Genomic DNA, 20,974 nt, shown 5'->3' with positions numbered 1-20,974 from the left:
TCTCCCATTCATTTAGATCATGCCTGATTTGTACCTTAACCCTATTTACTTGCCTTTGTTCCATATCCCTTGATACCATTACCGAGCAAAAAATCTATCGAACTCGGTCTTGAAAGTCGGTCATGAATTGACCCAATTATCTGTAATCTCTGCTGCGAAGCAGAGAGGTGAAAGAGTGGTTATTAGTCCTGTAGTAGACCAGCCCATTCATGTTGTGAAGGAGTGCAGGTCTCAGTTCATGGAGCGTACAGGTCTGATCATAGAATGTGCTCTTTTGCCATGAGCCCGAGTTGCAACACTCTGGAACATCCTGGGTCCTCTTGATCTACATGACCCATTCATTGGACACCCAGCCATTGGGAAGTCTTGAAATTTCTCTTTTCCCTGGTCCCCAGATTTCCTCTTGTCTCGGCAGGCAACTTACAACTGAGCAAATGACTTCCCAGCCTTTTACTTGTGCTGCTTGAGGTCAGCTGCTCGGATCAGCGTGAAATTGGCCCAGTGACAATGCTTCCTCTGATTATTCCTGCCCTCTCTGTGGGGCAGTGCCGGTCTCCTCCCCATGGAGGTGCAGCTGAGGGCCAGAAGGTGGGCATTAAATCCTCATTTCACAACTCTGTGCCCCACAGCTCCCTTTACAAAATAGCCAGTGAGAAAAGCACCTTTCAGGTGATGAGACTTCCTTGTATAAAGCAAAGAATTGTGGATTTGGAGATTTAATCTTTTCTGCATGAGTGAATATACCCTGAGTTTTTTTTAATTCTTGAATCACTCATCGCATGTCACCTCATTTATTACAAGAGGAATTTGTTACACCTTCGGAATCTGCTAAGTTGCTATAGTTACCGCAGATGGTGCAGCATTTAAAGGAATAATACCCGAAAAGGCTTTCATGTTGAGTATTATGTGGAAAAAATAACCACTGCCATCTCAGTATTTTACTGAATTTTTAAAAAGTTATGTTCAATTTCATTGTTTAAATGATTTAATTTTTCTGCTGTTTTGGTTGGTGACAGGCTTATTGAGTCTCCGCATTGCTTAGATCCCTTGATATCACCAAGTATTACATTTGTTTTTAAACTTAAGGGCTGATTTTTATTCTGGATGCGTATGTTTCCATGACATTGTCAGCATAAAGATATTTTAACTTCCTTCTGCACTGTCCGCACTGCTGCATGTGGTTGGAGTCACGCTACTTTCTTTACAATTACTCTTGTCAGAGTAGATTTTTTTTAAATGTCTTTTACATTGCAGTAGCTCACTAGCATGTGATTATTAGAATCTCACCCACGCTCTTAGTCGAGTCATCTTATTACAAAAAAATGCAAATGATTTTGTTTTCCTTTCTGTGACCTTTCCTCAGCTCGCTCTGTCCCCAGCCAAGAAAGCAAGCAGGTCAGTATTGCTCTATGAGCAGCTGCTAGATAGTGCACACACTGGTCCAACTATTGCTTCTCCCATCACACTCACTGTGTAAGCAATCAAGAACACAGCTTCTATCCTGCCACTCCATCACAGCTGAATTTAATTTTTTGAAGCAAAAGTGATGTTTTCCCATCAGGAGCGTTTATTTCCTGTAATCCAACCATCACAGCTTTAGCACAGCGTTACTTAAAAAGATGAGAACTGCCTCCTGCGGTAAATTAATTTGTGACTGACTGACTGGTGTGCTTAGGTGAAACACTCACCTGCTGTTTTACTCTGGTGGACATGGGTTTGCATCCAGATCATGCTGCCAGAAAGAAAGCCCCCTTATCTGATGGTTGTAAGGTTTCTGCATAATCGGGTAAAGTCAGACTGGTGTTCTGTTGGCCTGAGTCCATTTCAGGGAAATGCCCATAACTCAGTAGAAAATATTCAGTCTCACTCAGGCCAGAAGAATTCTTGGTGTGTAAAATGGATATGTCTGTAGGAGATGGAACCCTGACGCTAGGGTTTAACAACAGCTTGCATTTATAATGCACCTTTAATGTAGTAAAATCACAGAATTGTTCCAGTGCAGAAGGAGGCCATTTGGCCCGTCATGTCCGTACTGGCTCTCTGAAAGAGCAATTCCCTTACTTCCATTCCCCTGCCTTCTCCCCATAACCTTGTACATTCTTCCTTTTCATATAACTGTCTAGTTCCCTTTTGAATGCTTCAATTGAAGCTCCACCACGTTCTCAGGCAACACATTCCAGACCTTAACCACTCGCTGCATGAAAATTTTTTTCCTCATGTCACTTTTGTTGCTCTTACCAAATACTTTAAATCTGTACCCTCTCATTCTCGATCCTTTCACAAGTGGAAACTGTTTCCCTCCATCTACTCTGTCCAGACCTCACATGATTTTGAATACCTCTGTCAAATCACCTCTCAGCCTTCTCTTCTCCAAGGAAAACAGTCCTAACCTCTCCAATCTATCTTCATAACTGAAATTCCTCATCCCTGGCACCATTCTCGTGAATCTCTTCTGTGCTGTCTTCAATGCCCGCATGTCTTTCCTAAAGTGCGGCGCCCAGAATTAGGCGCAATACTCCAGCTGAGGCCAAACTAGTGTCTTATGCAAGTTCAACATAATTTCCTTGCTCTTGTACTTTATGCCCCTATTAATAAAGTCTAGATTACTGTGTGCTTTATTAACTGCTCTCTCAACCTGTCCTGCCACCTTTAATGACTTATGCACATATACACCTAGGTCCCTTTGCTCCTGAACCCCCTTTAGAATTGTGTCCTTTATTCTATATTGTCCCTCCATGTTCTTCCTACCAAAATCATCTCACATTTCTCTGCATTGAACTTCATCTGCCACCTGTCTGCCCATTCCACCAACTTTTCCATGTCCTTTTTCCAGGTGTTCGATTTAGATGTAGGTGAGCACTTTGGCGATAGTGATGACAATTCGGTTAGGTTTACCTTAGCAATGGGCAGGGACAGGTATATACCGCAGGGCAAGAATTATAGCTGGGGGAAAGGAAATTATGACGCGATTAGGCAAGATTTAGGATGTGTAGGATGGGGAAGGAAACTGCAGGGGATGGGCACAAACGAAATGTGGAGCTTATTCAAGGAGCAGCTAATGCGTGTCCTTGATAAGTATGTACCTGTCAGGCAGGGAGGAAGTTGTCGAGCGAGGGAGCCGTGGTTTACTCAAGAAGTTGAAGCGCTTGTCAAGAGGAAGAGGGCGGCTTATGTTAGGATGAGACGTGAAGGCTCAGTTAGGGCGCTTGAGAGTTACAAGCTAGCCAGGAAGGATCTAAAGGGAGGGCTAAGAAGAGCAAGGAGAGGACACGAGAAGTCATTGGCGGATAGGATCAAAGAAAACCCTAAGGCTTTCTATAGGTATATCAGGAATAAAAGAATGATAAGAGTTAGAACAGGGCCAATCAAGGATAGTAGTGGGAAGTTGTGTGCGGAATCAGAGGAGATAGGGGAAGCGTTAAATGAATATTTTTCGTCAGTATTTACAGTAGAGAAAGAAAATGTTGTCGAGGAGATTACTGAGATACAGCCTACTAGGCTAGATGGGATTGAGATTCACAAGGAGGAGGTGTTAGCAATTTTGGAAAGAGTGAAAATAGATAAGTCCCCTGGGCCAGATGGGATTTATCCTAGGATTCTCTGGGAAGCCAGGGAGGAGATTGCAAAGCCGTTGTTGTTGATCTTTATGTCGTCATTGTCGACAGGAGTAGTGCCGGAAGACTGGAGGATAGCAAATGTTGTCCCCTTGTTCAAGAAGAGGAGTAGAGACAGCCCTGGTAATTATAGACCTGTGAGCCTTACTTCGGTTGTGGGTAAAATGTTGGAAAAGGTTATAAGAGATAGGATTTATAATCATCTTGAAAAGAATAAGTTCATTTGCGATAGTCAGCACGGTTTTGTGAAAGGTAGGTCGTGCCTCACAAACCTTATTGAGTTTTTTGAGAAGGTGACCAAACAGGTGGATGAGGGTAAAGCCGTGGATGTGGTGTATATGGATTTCAGTAAGGCGTTTGATAAGGTTCCCCACGGTAGGCTATTGCAGAAAATACGGAAGTATGGGGTTGAAGGTGATTTAGAGCTTTGGATCAGAAATTGGCTAGCTGAAAGAAGACAGAGGGTGGTGGTTGATGGCAAATGTTCATCCTGGAGTTTAGTTACTAGTGGTGTACCGCAAGGTTCTGTTTTGGGGCCACTGCTGTTTGTCATTTTTATAAATGACCTGGATGAGGGTGTAGAAGGGTGGGTTAGTAAATTTGCGGATGACACGAAGGTCGGTGGAGTTGTGGATAGTGTCGAAGGGTGTTGTAGGGTACAGAGGGACATAGATAGGCTGCAGAGCTGGGCTGAGAGATGGCAAATGGAGTTTAATGCGGAGAAGTGTGAGGTGATTCACTTTGGAAGGAGTAACAGCAATGCAGAGTACTGGGCTAATGGGAAGATTCTTGGTAGTGTAGATGAGCAGAGAGATCTTGGTGTCCAGGTACATAAATCCCTGAAAGTTGCTACCCAGGTTAATAGGGCTGTTAAGAAGGCATATGGTGTGTTAGCTTTTATTAGTAGGGGGATCGAGTTTCGGAGCCACGAGGTCATGATGCAGCTGTACAAAACTCTGGTGAGGCCGCACCTTGAGTATTGCGTGCAGTTCTGGTCACCGCATTATAGGAAGGATATGGAAGCTTTGGAAAGGGTGCAGAGGAGATTTACTAGGATGTTGCCTGGTATGGAGGGAAGGTCTTACGAGGAAAGGCTGAGGGACTTGGGGTTGTTTTCGTTAGAGAGAAGGAGGAGGAGAGATGACTTAATAGAGACATACAAGATAATCAGAGGGTTAGATAGGGTGGATAGTGAGAGTCTTTTTCCTCGGATGATGATGGCAAACATGAGGGGACATAGCTTTAAGTTGAGGGGTGAAAGATATAGGACAGATGTCAGAGGTAGTTTCTTTACGCAGAGAGTAGTAGGGGCGTGGAACGCCCTGCCTGCAACAGTAGTAGACTCGCCAACTTTAAGGGCATTTAAGTGGTCATTGGATAGACATATGGATGAAAATGGAATAGTGTAGGTCAGATGGTTGGCGCAACATCGAGGGCCGAAGGGCCTGTACTGCGCTGTAATGTTCTAATTCTAATTCTAATTCTAATTTTGAAGTTCTACACTATCCTCCTCACGGTTCACAATGCTTCCAAGTTTCGTATCATCTGCAAACTATGAAATTGTGCCATGTACACCAAGGTCTAGGTCATTAATATATATCAGGAAAAGCCATGGTCCCAACACTGATCCCTGGGGAACTCCACTACAAACCTTCATTCAGCCTGAAAAACATCCATTAACCACTACTCTTTGTTTCCTGCCACTCAGCCAATTCTGTATCCATGTTGCTACTGTCCCTTCCATTCCATGAGCTACAAGTTTGTTCACAAGTCTGTTCTGTGGCACTGTATCAAACGCCTTTTTAACATCCATCTACACCACATCAACAGCATTGTCCTCATCAACCTTCTCTGTTACCTCCTCAAAAAACTCCAGCAAGTTATTTAAACATGATTTTCCCTTAAGAAATCCATGCTGGCTTTCCTTATTTAACCCACATTTGTCCATGTGACTATTGATTTTGTTCCGAATTATTTTTTCTAAAAGTTTCCCTACCACCGTTGTTAAACTGACTGGCTTGTAGTTGCTGGGCTTATCTTTACACCCTTTTTTGAACAAGGATGTAACATTTGCAATTCTCCAGTCCTCTGGCACCACCCCTGAGTCTAAGGAAGACTGAAAAATTATGGCCAGTGCCTCTGCGATTTCCACCCTCACTTCCCTCAGTATCCTTGGATGCATCTCATCCGGCCCTGGTGCTTTATCCACCTTAAGTTCTGACAGCCTATCTAATACTTCCTCTTTATCAATTTTAAACCCCTCTAGTGTCTGACTTACCTCCTCTTTCAACATTGCCTGGGTTGCATCTTCTTCCTTGGTAAAGACAGATGCAAAGTAATACCTCAGCTATGCCCTTTGCTTCCATGTGTAAATCCCCTTTCTGGTCCATAACAGTCCCACTCCTCCTTTTACCAGCCTTTTACTATTTTTATGCCTACAGAAAACTTTGGGATTTCCTTTAATGCTAGCTGCCAGTCTCATCTCATGCTCTCTCTTTGCTTCTCTTATTTGCTTTTTCACTTCCCCTCTGGATCTTCTATTCAACCTGGTTCTCAATGTGATTGCACTGGAGAGGGTGCAAAGGAGATTCACCAGGATGTTGCCTGGGCTGGAGCATTTCAGCTATGAAGTGAGACTGGATAGGCTAGGGTTGTTTTCCTTAGAGCTGAGAAGGCTGAGGGGGGACCTGATTGAGGTATACAAAATTATGAGGGGTATTGATAGGTTTCCCTTTCCTATCCTGAGTGGTGTGAAACAGGGCTGTGTTCTCGCACCCACACATTTTGGGATTTTCTTCTCCCTGCTGCTTTCACATGCGTTCAAGTCCTCTGAAGAAGGAATTTTCCTCCACACAAGATCAGGGGGCAGGTTGTTCAACCTTGCCCGTCTAAGAGCGAAGTCCAAAGTACGGAAAGTCCTCATCAGGGAACTCCTCTTTGCTGATGATGCTGCTTTAACATCTCAGACTGAAGAGTGCCTGCAGAGTCTCCTTGACAGGTTTGCGGCTGCCTGCAATGAATTTGGCCTAACCATCAGCCTCAAGAAAACGAACATCATGGGGCAGGACGTCAGAAATGCTCCATCCATCAATATTGGCGACCACGCTCTGGAAGTGGTTCAAGAGTTCACCTACCTAGGCTCAACTATCACCAGTAACCTGTCTCTAGATGCAGAAATCAACAAGCGCATGGGAAAGGCTTCCGCTGCTATGTCCAGACTGGCCAAGAGAGTGTGGGAAAATGGCGCACTGACACGGAACACAAAAGTCCGAGTGTATCAGGCCTGTGTCCTCAGTACCTTGCTCTATGGCAGCGAGGCCTGGACAACGTATGTCAGCCAAGAGCGACGTCTCAATTCATTCCATCTTCGCTGCCTCCGGAGAATACTTGGCATCAGGTGGCAGGACCGTATCTCCAACACAGAAGTCCTCGAGGCGGCCAACATCCCCAGCTTATACACACTACTGAGTCAGCGGCGCTTGAGATGGCTTGGCCATGTGAGCCGCATGGAAGATGGCAGGATCCCCAAAGACACATTGTACAGCGAGCTCGCTACTGGTATCAGACCCACTGGCCGTCCATGTCTCCGCTTTAAAGACGTCTGCAAACGCGACATGAAATCCTGTGACATTGATCACAAGTCGTGGGAGTCAGTTGCCAGCGTTCGCCAGAGCTGGCGGGCAGCCATAAAGACAGGGCTAAAGTGTGGCGAGTCGAAGAGACTTAGTAGTTGGCAGGAAAAAAGACAGAAGCGCAAGGGGAGAGCCAACTGTGTAACAGCCCCGACAAACAAATTTCTCTGCAGTACCTGTGGAAGAGCCTGTCATTCTAGAATTGGCCTTTATAGCCACTCCAGGCGCTGCTTCACAAACCACTGACCACCTCCATGCGCTTATCCATTGTCTCTCGTGATAAGGAGGCCAAAGAAGATTGATAGGTTAGATAGGATGATGCTTTTTCCCTTAGTGGAGGGATCAATAACCAGGGGGCATAGATTTAAGATAAGGGGCAGGAGGTTTAGAGGGAAGTTGAGGAAAAATGTTTTCACCCAGAGGGTGGTTGGAATCTGGAACACACTACCTGAAGAGATGGTAGAGGCAGGAACCCTCACAACATTTAAGAAGTATTTCGATGAGCACTTGAAACGCCATAGCAAACAAGGCTACGGGCCAAGTGCTGGAAAATGGGATTACAATAAATAGATGCTTGATGGCCAAAGGGCCTGTTTCTGTGCTGTATAACTCTATGACTCTTACCCCATTGAAGTTGGCCTCCCCCCAGTTAATTATTGTTACCCTGGATTGCTCCTTGTCCTTTTCCATAATTAGCCTAAACCAATGATCACTATCCCCTAAATGCTCTCCTATTGATATTTGATCCACTTGGCCTACCTCATTCCCAAGAACCAGGTCTAGCAGTGCCTGCTTTCTTGTTGGACTAGCAACATGTCCCAAGCTGTTTCACAGCAGCATTATCAGATTATAATTGGCACTGAGCTACGAGAATTTAGGACAGGTGACCAAAGGTCAATGAAGTAGTTTTAAGGAGTATCTTAAAAGGAGAGAGAACAGTGAAGAGGTTTAGGGAGGGAATTCCAGAGCCTGGGGCCTAGACAGCTGAAGCCATGGCCACCAATGGTGGAGCGATGGGAATCAGGAATGCACAAGAGGCTGGAATTTGGAGGAATGGAATTCTTGATGGGGGGAGGGCTAGAGGAGGTTGCAGAGAGAGGGAGGAGCAAGGACAAGGAGGTATTTGAATACAAGTATGAGGACTTTAAATTTGAGGCACTGATGGGCTGCAAGCCAAAGTAGGTCAATGAGCACAGGGCTGATGGGAGAATCTGAATTTTTTTTTCTGGTGTTTGAGAGCTTTGTTGTGTATAGATAATTGCTGTACGCAACCAGGGAGTGCTTGATACTGATGTGGGATGTGAAGTAAAAGGAAAATTCTTCCATTTCTTCTTACTGACGTCCCTCAACTTGAGAAGTCTAAAAGGAAGTCCAAGATTCAAATTCTAAAATAAATGTATAACAGCTACCTTTCTTCCAATACCTTTTCAGTAGTACAGTAGTATTGCTGAAAATAGAGACATTTTGTCAAAGCTTTTCGTCTTGCACGCATCAGGACATGTCGCAAGAATACCAATGTAAGGGGAAGCAACACATTTATACTGTGAGGAGAGAGTGCTGATTGGTTGGCAAGTGAACTCTGGTCGAGGCGTTGCCATGGAGAATGTACCAGTTTATGGTGACTGACATTGATTCCATTGATTTTTTTTCCTCTGGTGAACTCTAGCTCAGTAATGTTAGTGCTGGAATCAGACTTTTATCACTGGTTGTCAGCATCAAGAACTCCAAGTAAGGTGTAAGATGGTCACATGCAAAGTAAAACTCTTTCTTGTCCCACAGTGTGCCTGAACCCCAATCTCGGAAGAGCCCTCACTACTACACCAGTGTGATGTTTCCATTTCCTATTCCAGCTATCCTCAATCCTGAATAACATTGCCAAGACAGAAACAAGTTTTGTGCTGATGGCTCTTCGTCGGTAGAACATCGGCCAAGACTGACCAGAGTTTGTCCTTTATGGCTCCTAGAGCTGGCAGAGAGAGAAGCTTAAGAAATTAGTCCCACTCCCCTGTTCTTTCCCCACAGTCCTGTAAATGTTTTTCCCTTCAAATATTTATCCAATTCCCCTTTGAAAGTTATTGAATTTTCTTCTACCATCCTTTCATCAGTGCATTCCAGATCGCTGCATAAAAGTATTTCTCCTTATTTCCTGCTCTAAATAGAACACTCCCAGCTTCTCTACGAAAATTGGTGTCGTCGTAAATAGTGAGGAGGAAAGCCTTAGAGTACAGGACGATATAGATGGGCTGGTAAGATGGGCGGAGCTGTGGCAAATGGAATTTAATCCTGAGAAGTGTGAGGTGATGCATTTTGAGAGGACTAACTAGGCAAGGGAATATACAATGGATGCTATGACCCTAGGAAGTACAGAGGGTCAGAGGGACCTTGGTGTTCTTGTCCTAGATCACTGAAGGCAGCAGCACAGGTAGATAAGGTGGTTAGGAAGGCATATGGGATACTTGACTTTATTAGCCGAGGCATAGAATATAAGAGCAGGGAGGTTATGATGGAGCTGTTTAAAACGCTAGTTAGGCCACAGCTGGAGTACTGTGTACAGTTCTGGTCACCACACTATAGGAAGGATGTGATTGCACTGGAGTGGGTGCAGAGGAGATTCACCAGGATGTTGCCTGGGCTGGAGCATTTCAGCTTTGAAGAGAGACTGGATAGGCTAGGGTTGTTTTCCTTAGAGCAGGGAAGGCTGAGGGGGGACCTGATTGAGGTATACAAAATTATGAGGGGCATGATAGGGTAGACAGGAAGAAACTTTTTCCCTTAGCGGAGGGGTTAATAAATTTAAGGTAAAGGGCAGGAGGTTTAGAGGGAATTTGAGGAAAAAACTTTTCACCCAGAGGGTGGTTGGAATCTGGAACACTCTGCCTGAAGGGGTGGTAGAGGCAGGAACCCTCACAACATTTAAGAAGTATCTAGATGAGCACTTGAAACACCATAGCATGCAAGGCTACGGGCCATGTGCTGGAAAATGGGATTAGAATAGATAGGTGCTTGATGGCCGGCACAGACACGATGGGCTGAAGGGCCTGTTTCTGTGCTATATAACTCTATTCTCTACACATAACTGAAGTCCGTCATCCCTGGTGCCTTTCTCGTAAATCTCCTCTGCACCATCTCTAACACTCTTGACATGCTTCCTAATGTTTGGAGCCCAGAATTGGTCTTGACACTCCAGCTGAGGCCTAACCATTTAGCCCTTGTTCAGGGTGCTTGTGGCTGTATCTTGCATACAACCTATTGTATACATTGAAAACAATATGCCCCACATATATACATTCCAAACATAGACATAAGAAGTAAAGAGCTCTATTATTGTCGCAAGCTGGGAGGGGAAGAGGAAGAGACGTTTCTTAAAGTCCTGCAGTGGAGATGAATTACAGTTAATGTACTCTCACCACTCACTTTTGATTTACACCACTGGGTTTTCAGCCAGTCACAGAACTACAGCCCAAGGGCAAACAGTGGGTTACGGTCAATTGATCTTCATGTAACAAATTAATAATCTGATTACCTGAGGGAGAACTTTCATATTCCTTTTCCAGAGATGAAGTTGTTAGCTTCTACTGATCAAATATATATATTATATATCTATAGTTCTTCTACACAATAGGTTGTGATCTGAATATGTAATTCATTACATTATATTAGGTTTTAAGATTTGAAGGTAATTCTAATTTGTACCTGGTGCTTGAGGGGAGCAGGTAGCTTTATACCTCGGATTCCCAAATCTTTCCATCACTCAGGTTTTCTTTGCCTCATGTCTGGGTCTGTTATAGATTATTAGACAGAAATTGATTACCATGATTGATCAATAACTCTGTTATCATTGTATCATTTGACTACCAGGATAGTAGAAGGTGAACTGGACAGACCTTGGTCTTTTTTCATCTTGCAATTGACATGCACCTCATTGTCTCTTGACTGTGACCATAAAGTCTATCATACAGGAGTGATGTACAGTGTTTATGATATTCCCTTTAGTGTGCTATACGTAAATTAGGTTTTACTAATTTGCTGTGTGGGTTTGCATGAGGAACTGGAGAGCTGCCACTGCACATGGAACTGTACCCCAATGTTCAAGAGAGATGGGGAGAGGAACTGCTGGAGTTGCATGTATTGATTTGGATGCCAATGATTTTGATTTTGCTCTGTTTATCGTTGGCTTCCTGGAGAGCACCAACCATGTGCTGGCTCCCAGCCCTTACACAGCTTATTCCGGCTCTCTTATCCCAGTTTTTTCATGAATCTACAATTCTAACATTGGGGCAAAGGAGCTGCACTCAGTAAACACTTGAAGCACTCAACAGCACCTGCCTCTGAGAATCCAAACCAAAATGACCGGCATAAAGCAGCTTTCAGTGACTTCAAACCTGAGACTTCATTGATGAGCAGTAATATGGGAACTTGGAAGGTAATGCTAATCATTGGAGCAGTAAGCTTTAGCCCACGCTGTTGGGAATTTCTGAGCTGTGCTGAGAGGGAAAAGAGCTGCGGCAGCACTGTGCAAGTACCTTCACCACACGGATTGCAGTGATTCAAGGAGCAGGCCCATCACCTTCTCAGGGCAATAAATGCTGGGTCTTGCCAGGATCACCCACATCCTGAGAACAAATTTAAAAGAAAAACTCGCACAGCCAGTGGGCATCACCTGAGGCCTAGGACCGGGTTTTCTGTCCTCTTAGCCACAGTTGTGAGTCCATTGCTATCTTGGATATGAGAAGAAAAACCAGATCTTTTATTAATTTGTAGTGAAATAGCATTTGGAAAGCCAATGCAAACTACTTTGTCCAGATTGTGCGTTTTGTGTATTTCCCTTTTTGTCTGATGATGTATTCTTTTACAGAATTTTTTTAAAATCTGCCTAATGACAAATTCATCAACAAACTGCAAGCTCGTGATGATAGAATGTCATCTGTTGAAAATTTGTTGTTAATCAAACAGTTATGCCTTATAATTAAAAGTAAAATGAACACCAGAAAAGTGAGCTAGATTAAATGGGTCAGAATCCTGACCTTTCATCGCTGGGATTAGGTGTAAATTGAGCTGGGACCAATAGGATGAAACTCTGCTCTCGGTTGCAAAAAGTCGCACAGGCTAAGCTTGGGATTATTTCAACCAGGTTCCCAGATGGTTCAAATCCACCACACGAGGCCACAATTTGGGGTAAAATTGGTGCTTTCACTTAAGCTGTTGTGCGAGTTGTATCTCAGCGGTGCTAGCTCCCAACACATGGATCTCTGACAGACGGTTGCAAACAGAGGTAAAATTTCCAGGATTCGCTCAGGCCAGCAATTAGGAAAACCCATTAGAGGAGCTGGCGTCAGTTGCATAAGTCTTGGCTCAATCTAAAAGCAGCTTTAGAGAGGCCACAAGGATTAATGATGTGGGAAATGCAAATATTGGACTCTTGTGAGGAATGCTTATCTGTTGACGTTACGGCAAATTGTTGGATTCCCGCAATCCAGATTGTAACTGTCATGACTATCTTCAGTCAAATTGCATTAATATTCAAAATTAACTTGTATTTAAATTCTGTTTAAGAGGTCCGTCATAACTGGATTGGTGTTGAAAATCTGTTTGCTCCATTCCTTTCCCCACAAGGAGATGTAATTTAGTACTGCCCAAAAAGTGCTGGATTGAGACTAGCTCAAATCAGCAGGAGATATTGGATGGTTTCTTTAGGTAGGTAATTTGTGAGTCATTTTATTTTGTGTGTTGATGCAGTTCTTGTTTTTTTGATGTTTAGGTGGGAGGAGATCAACTTGTATCATTTTGCATTGAAAACAAAGATGGGAGCACAAATCTTTAGAAGCAAAAATGCTTGCAAATGCTAGGAATCCAAAATAAATTCAGAAAATGCTAGGAATGTTCAGCAGGTTTATCACCATCTGTAAAGAGAAAGACATGTTAATGTTTTATGTACAACATGTCATCAGAACAGGTGGTTAACCCTTCTTTCTCTCTACAGATGCTAACTGACCTGCTGTGCATTTTGAGCATATTTTTATTTTCTGTTCCATTTTTCTGCATGCTCGAAAGGTTTCTCAGCAGGAATGTGATTTGTAGAAATGGAATCTATCACATTATCCAAACACTGATGACCCGTTTCTCTTTCTGCAGTCTGAAGACCTGGGCACTTGCAGTCAGTATGATATCGGAAGGCAGAGCCGGAGCATGATCCCCAGCGCCAGCTGCGTCTTCCCTGGATTCATGCTGCGAAAGCCATCCTCCGAGACAGACATTGAGAACTGGGCTTCCAAACACTTCAACAAGCACACGCAGGGAATCTTCCGCCGCAAAGTCTCCATCGCCAACATGCTAGCTTGGAGCAGCGAATCCATCAAGAAGCCCATGATAATGACGGCTGACCGTAATGTGAAGAAGGAAGCGTGTGAAGTGTTCAAACTGATCCAAATGTACATGGGTGACCGACGGGCCAAAGTGGACCAGCTTAACGTGGCACTGGAGATCGCCACAAAGGGCTGGAGCATGCAAGGCCTGAGGGACGAGCTGTACATCCAACTCTGCCGGCAGACTACTGAAAACTTTAGATATGAGAGTCTTGCCAGGGGCTGGGAATTAATGGCCATCTGCCTGGCCTTCTTCCCTCCTACTCCCAAATTTCACTCCTACCTAGAAGGCTACATCTACAGGCACATGGATCCCGTGAATGATGCAAAAGGTAAGTCTCTAATAATTACAAAAAATACCTAAGGGTGCTATTCATAACTTCCATATTTCACAGGAGGACAAAGAGAACTATTTTATATGCCTCTCCCCTCTCTGAAATGCATAGTTCATTGAAAATGTTTCATTACTCTTGTATATTATATGTGTATATATCAAGTACATCTCCAAAATATGCACATATAGTCGGCTCCCCTGCCTGAGTATTACTCATTATGCACCTTGTGAACTGGTGGCTATGGACGCTGGTCATGGCTTTACTTTGCTTTTGCTGTGATATCTAGTCATAGCAGGCAGCTACTGCATAAAAACTACAGCTGCTCCGAGTCCAGGTGTCCCATGTAATGCCACAAAATGGGAGGGGATGGAGTAGTTGTAGGGGTTCCAGGCACAGATTAGATAGGACACTGTTGAAGCATTGATTAGGACATCCTTGTTTCCATTTTATACTGAGTGTAATGTGTGCAGAGATAGAAACAAGAGGAGGTCATTCAACCCCACACACCTGTTCATTCAATTAATTCATGGCTGATCTGTATCTCAACTCCATTTACCTGCCTTGTATCTGTATCCCTTATCCTTACTTAACAAAAATCTTTCAATTTTAGTTTTGAAATTTTCAATTGACCCCTCAGTGTCCTCAGCTTTTTGATGGTGAAAGTTCCAAATTTCCACTACCCTTTGTGTGAAGAAGAGCTGCCTGACATCATCCCTGAAGGGCCTAGCTCTAATTTTAAGGTTCTGCCTCCTTGTTTTGGACTCGCCTCACCAGAGGAAATGGTTTCTCTCTATCTACCCTATCAAAAACTTTAATCGTCCTAAACCCCTACAGTTTTTTGATTCTGTCATATGTTTTAGTATAGATATACCAGGATATTTAATGGTTTCAAAATATAATTTGATATTTGGGCAATAACAGAACAAATGAGTTTCCTCAAATTTAATTTTTTTTAATACTTAAGTTTGATCAAATGAAAAGCCTCTACTACTGATAAGTGAAATACCTTGAGAGTACAAGCTGATCAATAATGTCACTGTGTAATACCCAGAACTTTCACTTATTGAGTCTTCAAATCAACCTTAGATTTCTCTTAAGGAAAAGGAGTCACCTTCTTAAATACCTTCAGAATTTCATGAAGACATCATTACGATTGCTGATAGACAACATTATAGAGTTAAAAGGTTCTGCAGCAACCTCACCAGAACAGGTCAGCAGTTAAAGCATCTGTTTAGTCCTTGTTTAAAACTAATTCTGGCCTCAAGCTATTAGCATTTTTCATTTTAATTGCTTACCTAGTATATAGCATAAGGAGAAAGAGGACTGATTTTATTAGAGTCCTAATCCCACAAATATTATTGGCCATAACTCATATTATTGGTGATGAATTAGCAGGGCAGCCCACTATTGGGCTATAAATCATATCCCATGGTTTCTCATACACATTCTGCTAGTACCACTCATGGAGAGCTATAGATATTGCAGTAGTTATTTCATTCAGTCACCATTTAAATAATTTATTCAAGTGTGTAAAGCAGGACTAATTTTCTACTCAGTCCCCAGCATTTGCCTCTATTAATGCTGCAGAAAGAAGGTTTTAATAATTGATCTCAGTGCTGATCTATAGATCTGTCTCTATGGCACTTTGTGCCCACCAAGTTGAGAAATGCTAGTGCTGGGAAATGGACCACTTTCCATTTTGGACCCACAACATTCCTATTTATCACTCCCATGCCAAGCAGAGTAGAATTAAAGTGCTTTTATGTTGGTGTCCGTGGAGTATTTGTGCTGCTCTCTTCCAAAGTATGGGACCCATTCAATCTAAGAATATACCCTGTAAAGAAGGATTTTACCAAATTTGACGTGTTTGCATTCGAGACTGAGATCGACAGATTTTTATTGTGTATTGGCATCAGGATATATGGATCAAAGGTGGATAACGAATTGAGGTACAGATCTGCCATGATCTAATTAAATGGTGAAACAGGTTCGAGGGACTGAATGGCCTCCTCCTGTTCTTGTGTTTCTATGGTTGATATCAGCTGTGTGAGACCTATACTTTAGGAACTGGAAGCACAAACAACCCACTGACACCAATATAATAGGTTTTGGTTACAGAGCAATATGCCCTCAATTGTACCCCACCAGCATACCTCAGCAGCAACCTCAGAGCATACTTGACAGTGGAACATTTCCTTCACCACCCATCCTTTCTGAATGATACTGGCAATTAGTGCCAAATTCTAGAACATATTGTGCTGTAGCACCTAAACCCATAAAGAGTGTAACTGATCTGGCCAAACCTCCATAATTGGCAAAGTAAATAGCTAAAAATTAGTAGTTTGGAAAGGAACAGAGATGAAGAGCAAGGGGCTACTTTGTGTTTACTGATTTCGCTATTTCTAAAAGAATTAGCAGAATGGTAATGTGCGCATAGCATTCAATTCTCCTGACTCTTCCATTTGCAGTTATTCACAGTTGCAGGTGCCTATTTGGAAAGTTGCAGAGACCACACTGGGGCTGGGAACGGAAAACTGTGTAGGGATGTGGACAATGAAAGGGAAGTGGGAGAATGTGGCAACATCAATTCTTACAGACTTTGGAAAAGTTCAAATAACATCTCATTTCCATTGATAGCTTTTCCCAAGTCTGAAAGGTGAGTTGGTAAAGAAGCAACCAGGAAAAATGAAGGGAAAGGAAAGTGTGCAGATAAGTGACAGAACTGTCCAATAACCTATCTCCTGTTTGGCTGCTAACTGGAAAGTAGTGGGATGGTTTACATTGTCCTCACTGCACCGTTATCAGCTCATACTTCCAGCAACTTTGTGGGCAAAAGATTTTAAAGCTTAAAACATACAGGAACAAGTCAAACTAACAAGCAACGTCACAAGGTCAGCTGCTGCAGCAAACCAAGCCCATAAACAAGGCTCATAACCAGTTCTTAGAATATTGTTGGAGCTTACCCTACTTCTTTTTAACCCTAAATACCCGATAATAGGATTTAAAGATGGTAGATAAAGTCTTTATAAGAGCAGAGAAGGTAGCTTCCTGTAAAGTCATGAGGGGCATTAATTGACCTGTGTTTACAGTAGCCTAGACAAGGGTTGTCCAAGCTTCCACATGTGAGCCCCAATCCTTGAAAATCCAGACCCCACAGCCCAGGAAGCTAAGTTCTACTTGCACTTCCTACTCCTTGGTTTGTCCTGTTTGTATTTCAAAAACCTGAGGATTTGGAAAGGGCTGTTTTAGCACTGTAGGTAAATCTTCAATCAGAACACAAAGATGTGTTCGTATCAGCAGCTTGAGATTTGCAGATTAATGGTTACCTGGATTCAAATTTTATATGCGTCCCCGAGGCTCATGCTGGACATCAATGCAGCATGTGGGGACTAAAGCTCAGACACCCTGCACAGAATGGGCTATACGTTGGCACAGAGGAACGCATGTCCAATGCACTTGTCTTCTGAGTTGTTGATACCAGCTGTGTTGCTAAGGGGAGGCACAAAGAAGGAGCAGCCCCATACTCTTGCACAGGCAAGAACGAACAGAACATCAAAAGGCTTGCAATGCCACCCTTTAGTCATGCATGTGAGATAGCCTAGCAGAAAAGGGGGTTTGAACATTCATCTGTCTCTGCTAACAAATGTGTTTTAGTCTAAGGTAAAGGGTACAACTGGGCTGCGTTTGTGAGCACCAGCTCCTACCAACTTGTCCAAAAACAGCACAGCCAAGAAGGTAAGGACCAGATTATCCACCTACGTTAGTGGAGAGACAGTGACTGTTTTTGGGTGAGCAGAGCCGGAAGGGCCTTGGTTGATTTTTCAGTGTAGGCAGAACTGGTTTCAGCTGGGATAGTAGGAGTGATAGCATGCCTGACCTTTGCATTGCTGGGTTAGGAGAGGAGAATCGGTCAGTGATCCTGCTCCTGATCTAATTGAATGGTGGGTTCCTGAACAGCTATGTTCTAATTGAATGGCGGAACAGGCTTAAGGGGCTGAATGGTCTGTTTCTGGTTCTGTGTTGCTGATCACTATCCAGCAACCCGTGCTGGAACCGCATGAGTTTGTGGGTTTTGGGGGAGGGCAGGACTGAGCTCAGTTGTGATGCTACTATGGACCCAATAGTCCGTCGATACTTGCTGAGAAGGTTCACATATCAACTTAAATGAGCTATGCGAGAGTGACCACTGCCCACAGAACTGTACCTCAACAAAGGGTCATCTTCATGCAAGTAGGATAAAAGCAAATGAATTCAAACAATTTGCAATTAAAACAGGTATTAAATTTGAAACAGTATTTTAGCAGCTATGTTGTACAACACATATCCAAGCTGTTGAATGCAGAATTTAATGCACTCATTTGCAAGCACCATATAACTCAATCACCTTGCTGTGCTTTAGAGTTACTTGGGCTCCCTCATCAAAGCGTAATTTTCTTAATCGTGTCAGTTACCAGAGTATCCTATATATTTGGGGATAACCTTGGAACTCCTGTTAGAACGACACCCTCATGATTCTATCTATCACTGAAATCTAACAACAACTTGCATTTATATCGTGCCGTTAACATAGCAAAACTTCCCAGTCCCTTTACAGAAGAGATTATCAAACAAATTTTGACGCACAACCACATAAGGAGATATTAGGTTAGGTGATCAAAAGCTTGGTCAAAGGTAGGTTTAAAGGAAAGAGAGGTAGAGAAAGGTTTAGGAAGGAAATTCCTGAGCCTAGTGCCCAAACAGCTGAAGGCACAGCCAAAGGTGGAGCAATTAAAATCAGTGATGCACAGGAGACCAGAACTGGAGGAGTGCAGAGATCTTAGAGGGTTGTAGGTCTGGAGGGTGTTACAAAGATGGGGAGGGGTGAGGCCATGGAGGGATATGAAAACAAAGATGGGAATTTAAAAGTGAGGCAATTCTGGTCCAGGAGCCACTGCAGGTCAGTGACTGCAGGGGTGATGGGTGAATGGAACTTGGTGCAAGTTAGGATATGGGCAGCATTATTTTTAAAATTCTGTTACATATTCAATTTGAACAAAAGGATATGAAAATTCGTAGTGCTTGTTTTTTTTCAAATGAATAAATAGATTCTAAATCAGTCAAATTGAAATGATCTGTTTGAAATATTCCCAATTATTCCTGCCACATTTACGATTCCAGTCATGTCAGAAGTAGCTACTGCAGTGAAACAAACACAATGGAATTTCAGTTTATTACATCTGATTGCTCCGTGCTTTCCCACAGTGGCATGACTGAGATTCAAAAAACTCACATCCTACTGCTCTAACTGTTATGTCACACATTATTCTATATTTAAACCAAATGAGTGTCTTGATTAGACCCCAATCTGTAACTCGTTTTCAGGTAAACATTATTATACTTATAGACTAGCTGATTCACTTGATTATCATCCAACCTGTGTACCCATTCTGCATATAAACCATCTGAATCCTCTTAGATTCCAGCCCATAACTCACTCCCGGCTATCCATTATTCTGTATATACACCATCTGAACCCCTCGATTAGGTTCCAGCTTGTATCTCACTCTGGGTATCCATTATTCTATATATAAGCCACCCAAACCCTTCGATTAGATTCCAGTTTGTTACTTATTCCTGGGTATTTATTATTCTATATATAAACCATCTGAACCCCACAATTAGATTCCAATCTGTAGCTCATTTGCAAGTATCGGTTACTCTATTTATGCCACATTTTGACTGTGTTGCCATGGAACGATCTTAGTATAATCTATATTAAGATGTTACTCTTAACTTATATTTAGCTCCCAAGGTTAAATTCATTAAACAATCGAGCATGAGAGGGTATGTATTTAACCTCACAGACCAATTGATGAAATCATGCTTCTTATGTATCACTTCAGCTTGAGACAATTGGATAATTCAAGCCTTCCTGTGCATGATCCACACTCACTATATTAGGAAAGTCTATTTGTTTGAGCTTCCTAGGAGAAGGGTTTAAGGAACCCTCATGCAGGGCAGCATCAGGTAGAGTCAATTTTAGGCAATCCTCAGACAGGGAGTTGGGGGTTCAGCTAAGGAACAAAGAAAGGAAGAATAAATGAGAATATGGTCTCAAGATCCTGAAGGGTTTTGACAGGGTGGATGTGGAAAGGATGTTTTCTCTCGTGGGAGAAACTAAAGCTTGGGGTCACTATTTAAAAATAAGGGGTCGCCCATTTAAGACAGATGAAGAGAATTTTTTTCTCTGAGGGTTGTGAGTCTTTGGAACTCTCTTCCTCAAGAGGCAGTGGAAGCAGAGTCTTTGAATAGTTTTAAGGCAGAGGTAGATAAATTCTTGATAAGCAAGGGGGTGAAAGGTTATCGGGGGTCGGTGGTAATGTGGAGTCAAGGTTACAGTCAGATCAACCGTGATCTTACTGAATGACGGAGTAGGCTCGAGGGGCCGAGGGGCCTATTCCTGTTCCTAATTCGTATGTTCATATGTATTTTCGTATGATCTGTTCAGAAGATCTCTTGAGGGAGATGGGCAGCGAGCTGTTACGCTTTAGCTAGAGCTGACCAGGGTCAGGAAGAGTACTAATTAGGTAAGTTATATTTAGACCACGAACAGTAACAGCAAGGAGTGTATTGTTCTGAAGAAGGGTCTCTGACCTGAAACGTTAACTCTGCTTCTCGCTGCACAGATGCTGCCAGACCTGCTGAGTACTTCCAGCATTTCTTGTTTTTATTTCAGATTTCCAGCATCTGCAGCATTTTGCTTTTATATTAGTCATTCATTTCCTGACAGTAAACTAAACCTATTCATTGAATTACACTGGCCTTGCCTCACTAAAGTGTTAATCAGAAAATAGGTGAAGCACATGTGCGATATTACAGCATCCAGCCCTCTAACAAGGGGTTTCATTGCTGTGGCCCTGTGGGTCACACCATTGTATGACTAGATATTGGTGGTAAAGGTAAATCCCTGATCATAAAGGATGGGCTGTCCAATTACAGCAATGACCAGTGTTTCTGAACTCAGAAGAATATGTAGTGCGGACCTGAAGTTT

At 42.9% G+C, this 20,974-nt stretch overlaps 1 protein-coding gene across 1 annotated transcript in view; it reads left to right on the top strand.

The window, feature by feature from the left end:
• The window catches only part of arhgap39 (Rho GTPase activating protein 39), a 381,858-nt gene that overhangs the window by 201,933 nt on the left and 158,951 nt on the right, over window positions 1–20,974 (top strand). Inside the window, exon 9 of the mRNA XM_068052219.1 lies at window positions 13,379–13,940. Coding sequence (XP_067908320.1) covers window positions 13,379–13,940 — 562 coding nt within the window. The remainder of the gene's footprint in view (window positions 1–13,378; window positions 13,941–20,974) is intronic.

This window comes from Heterodontus francisci, chromosome 2 (assembly GCF_036365525.1).
Source record: "Heterodontus francisci isolate sHetFra1 chromosome 2, sHetFra1.hap1, whole genome shotgun sequence".
Taxonomy (NCBI): Eukaryota; Metazoa; Chordata; class Chondrichthyes; order Heterodontiformes; family Heterodontidae; genus Heterodontus; species Heterodontus francisci.
The sequence above is the reverse complement of the archived record's forward strand: the minus strand, read 5'-3'. Positions and strand labels throughout refer to the sequence as shown.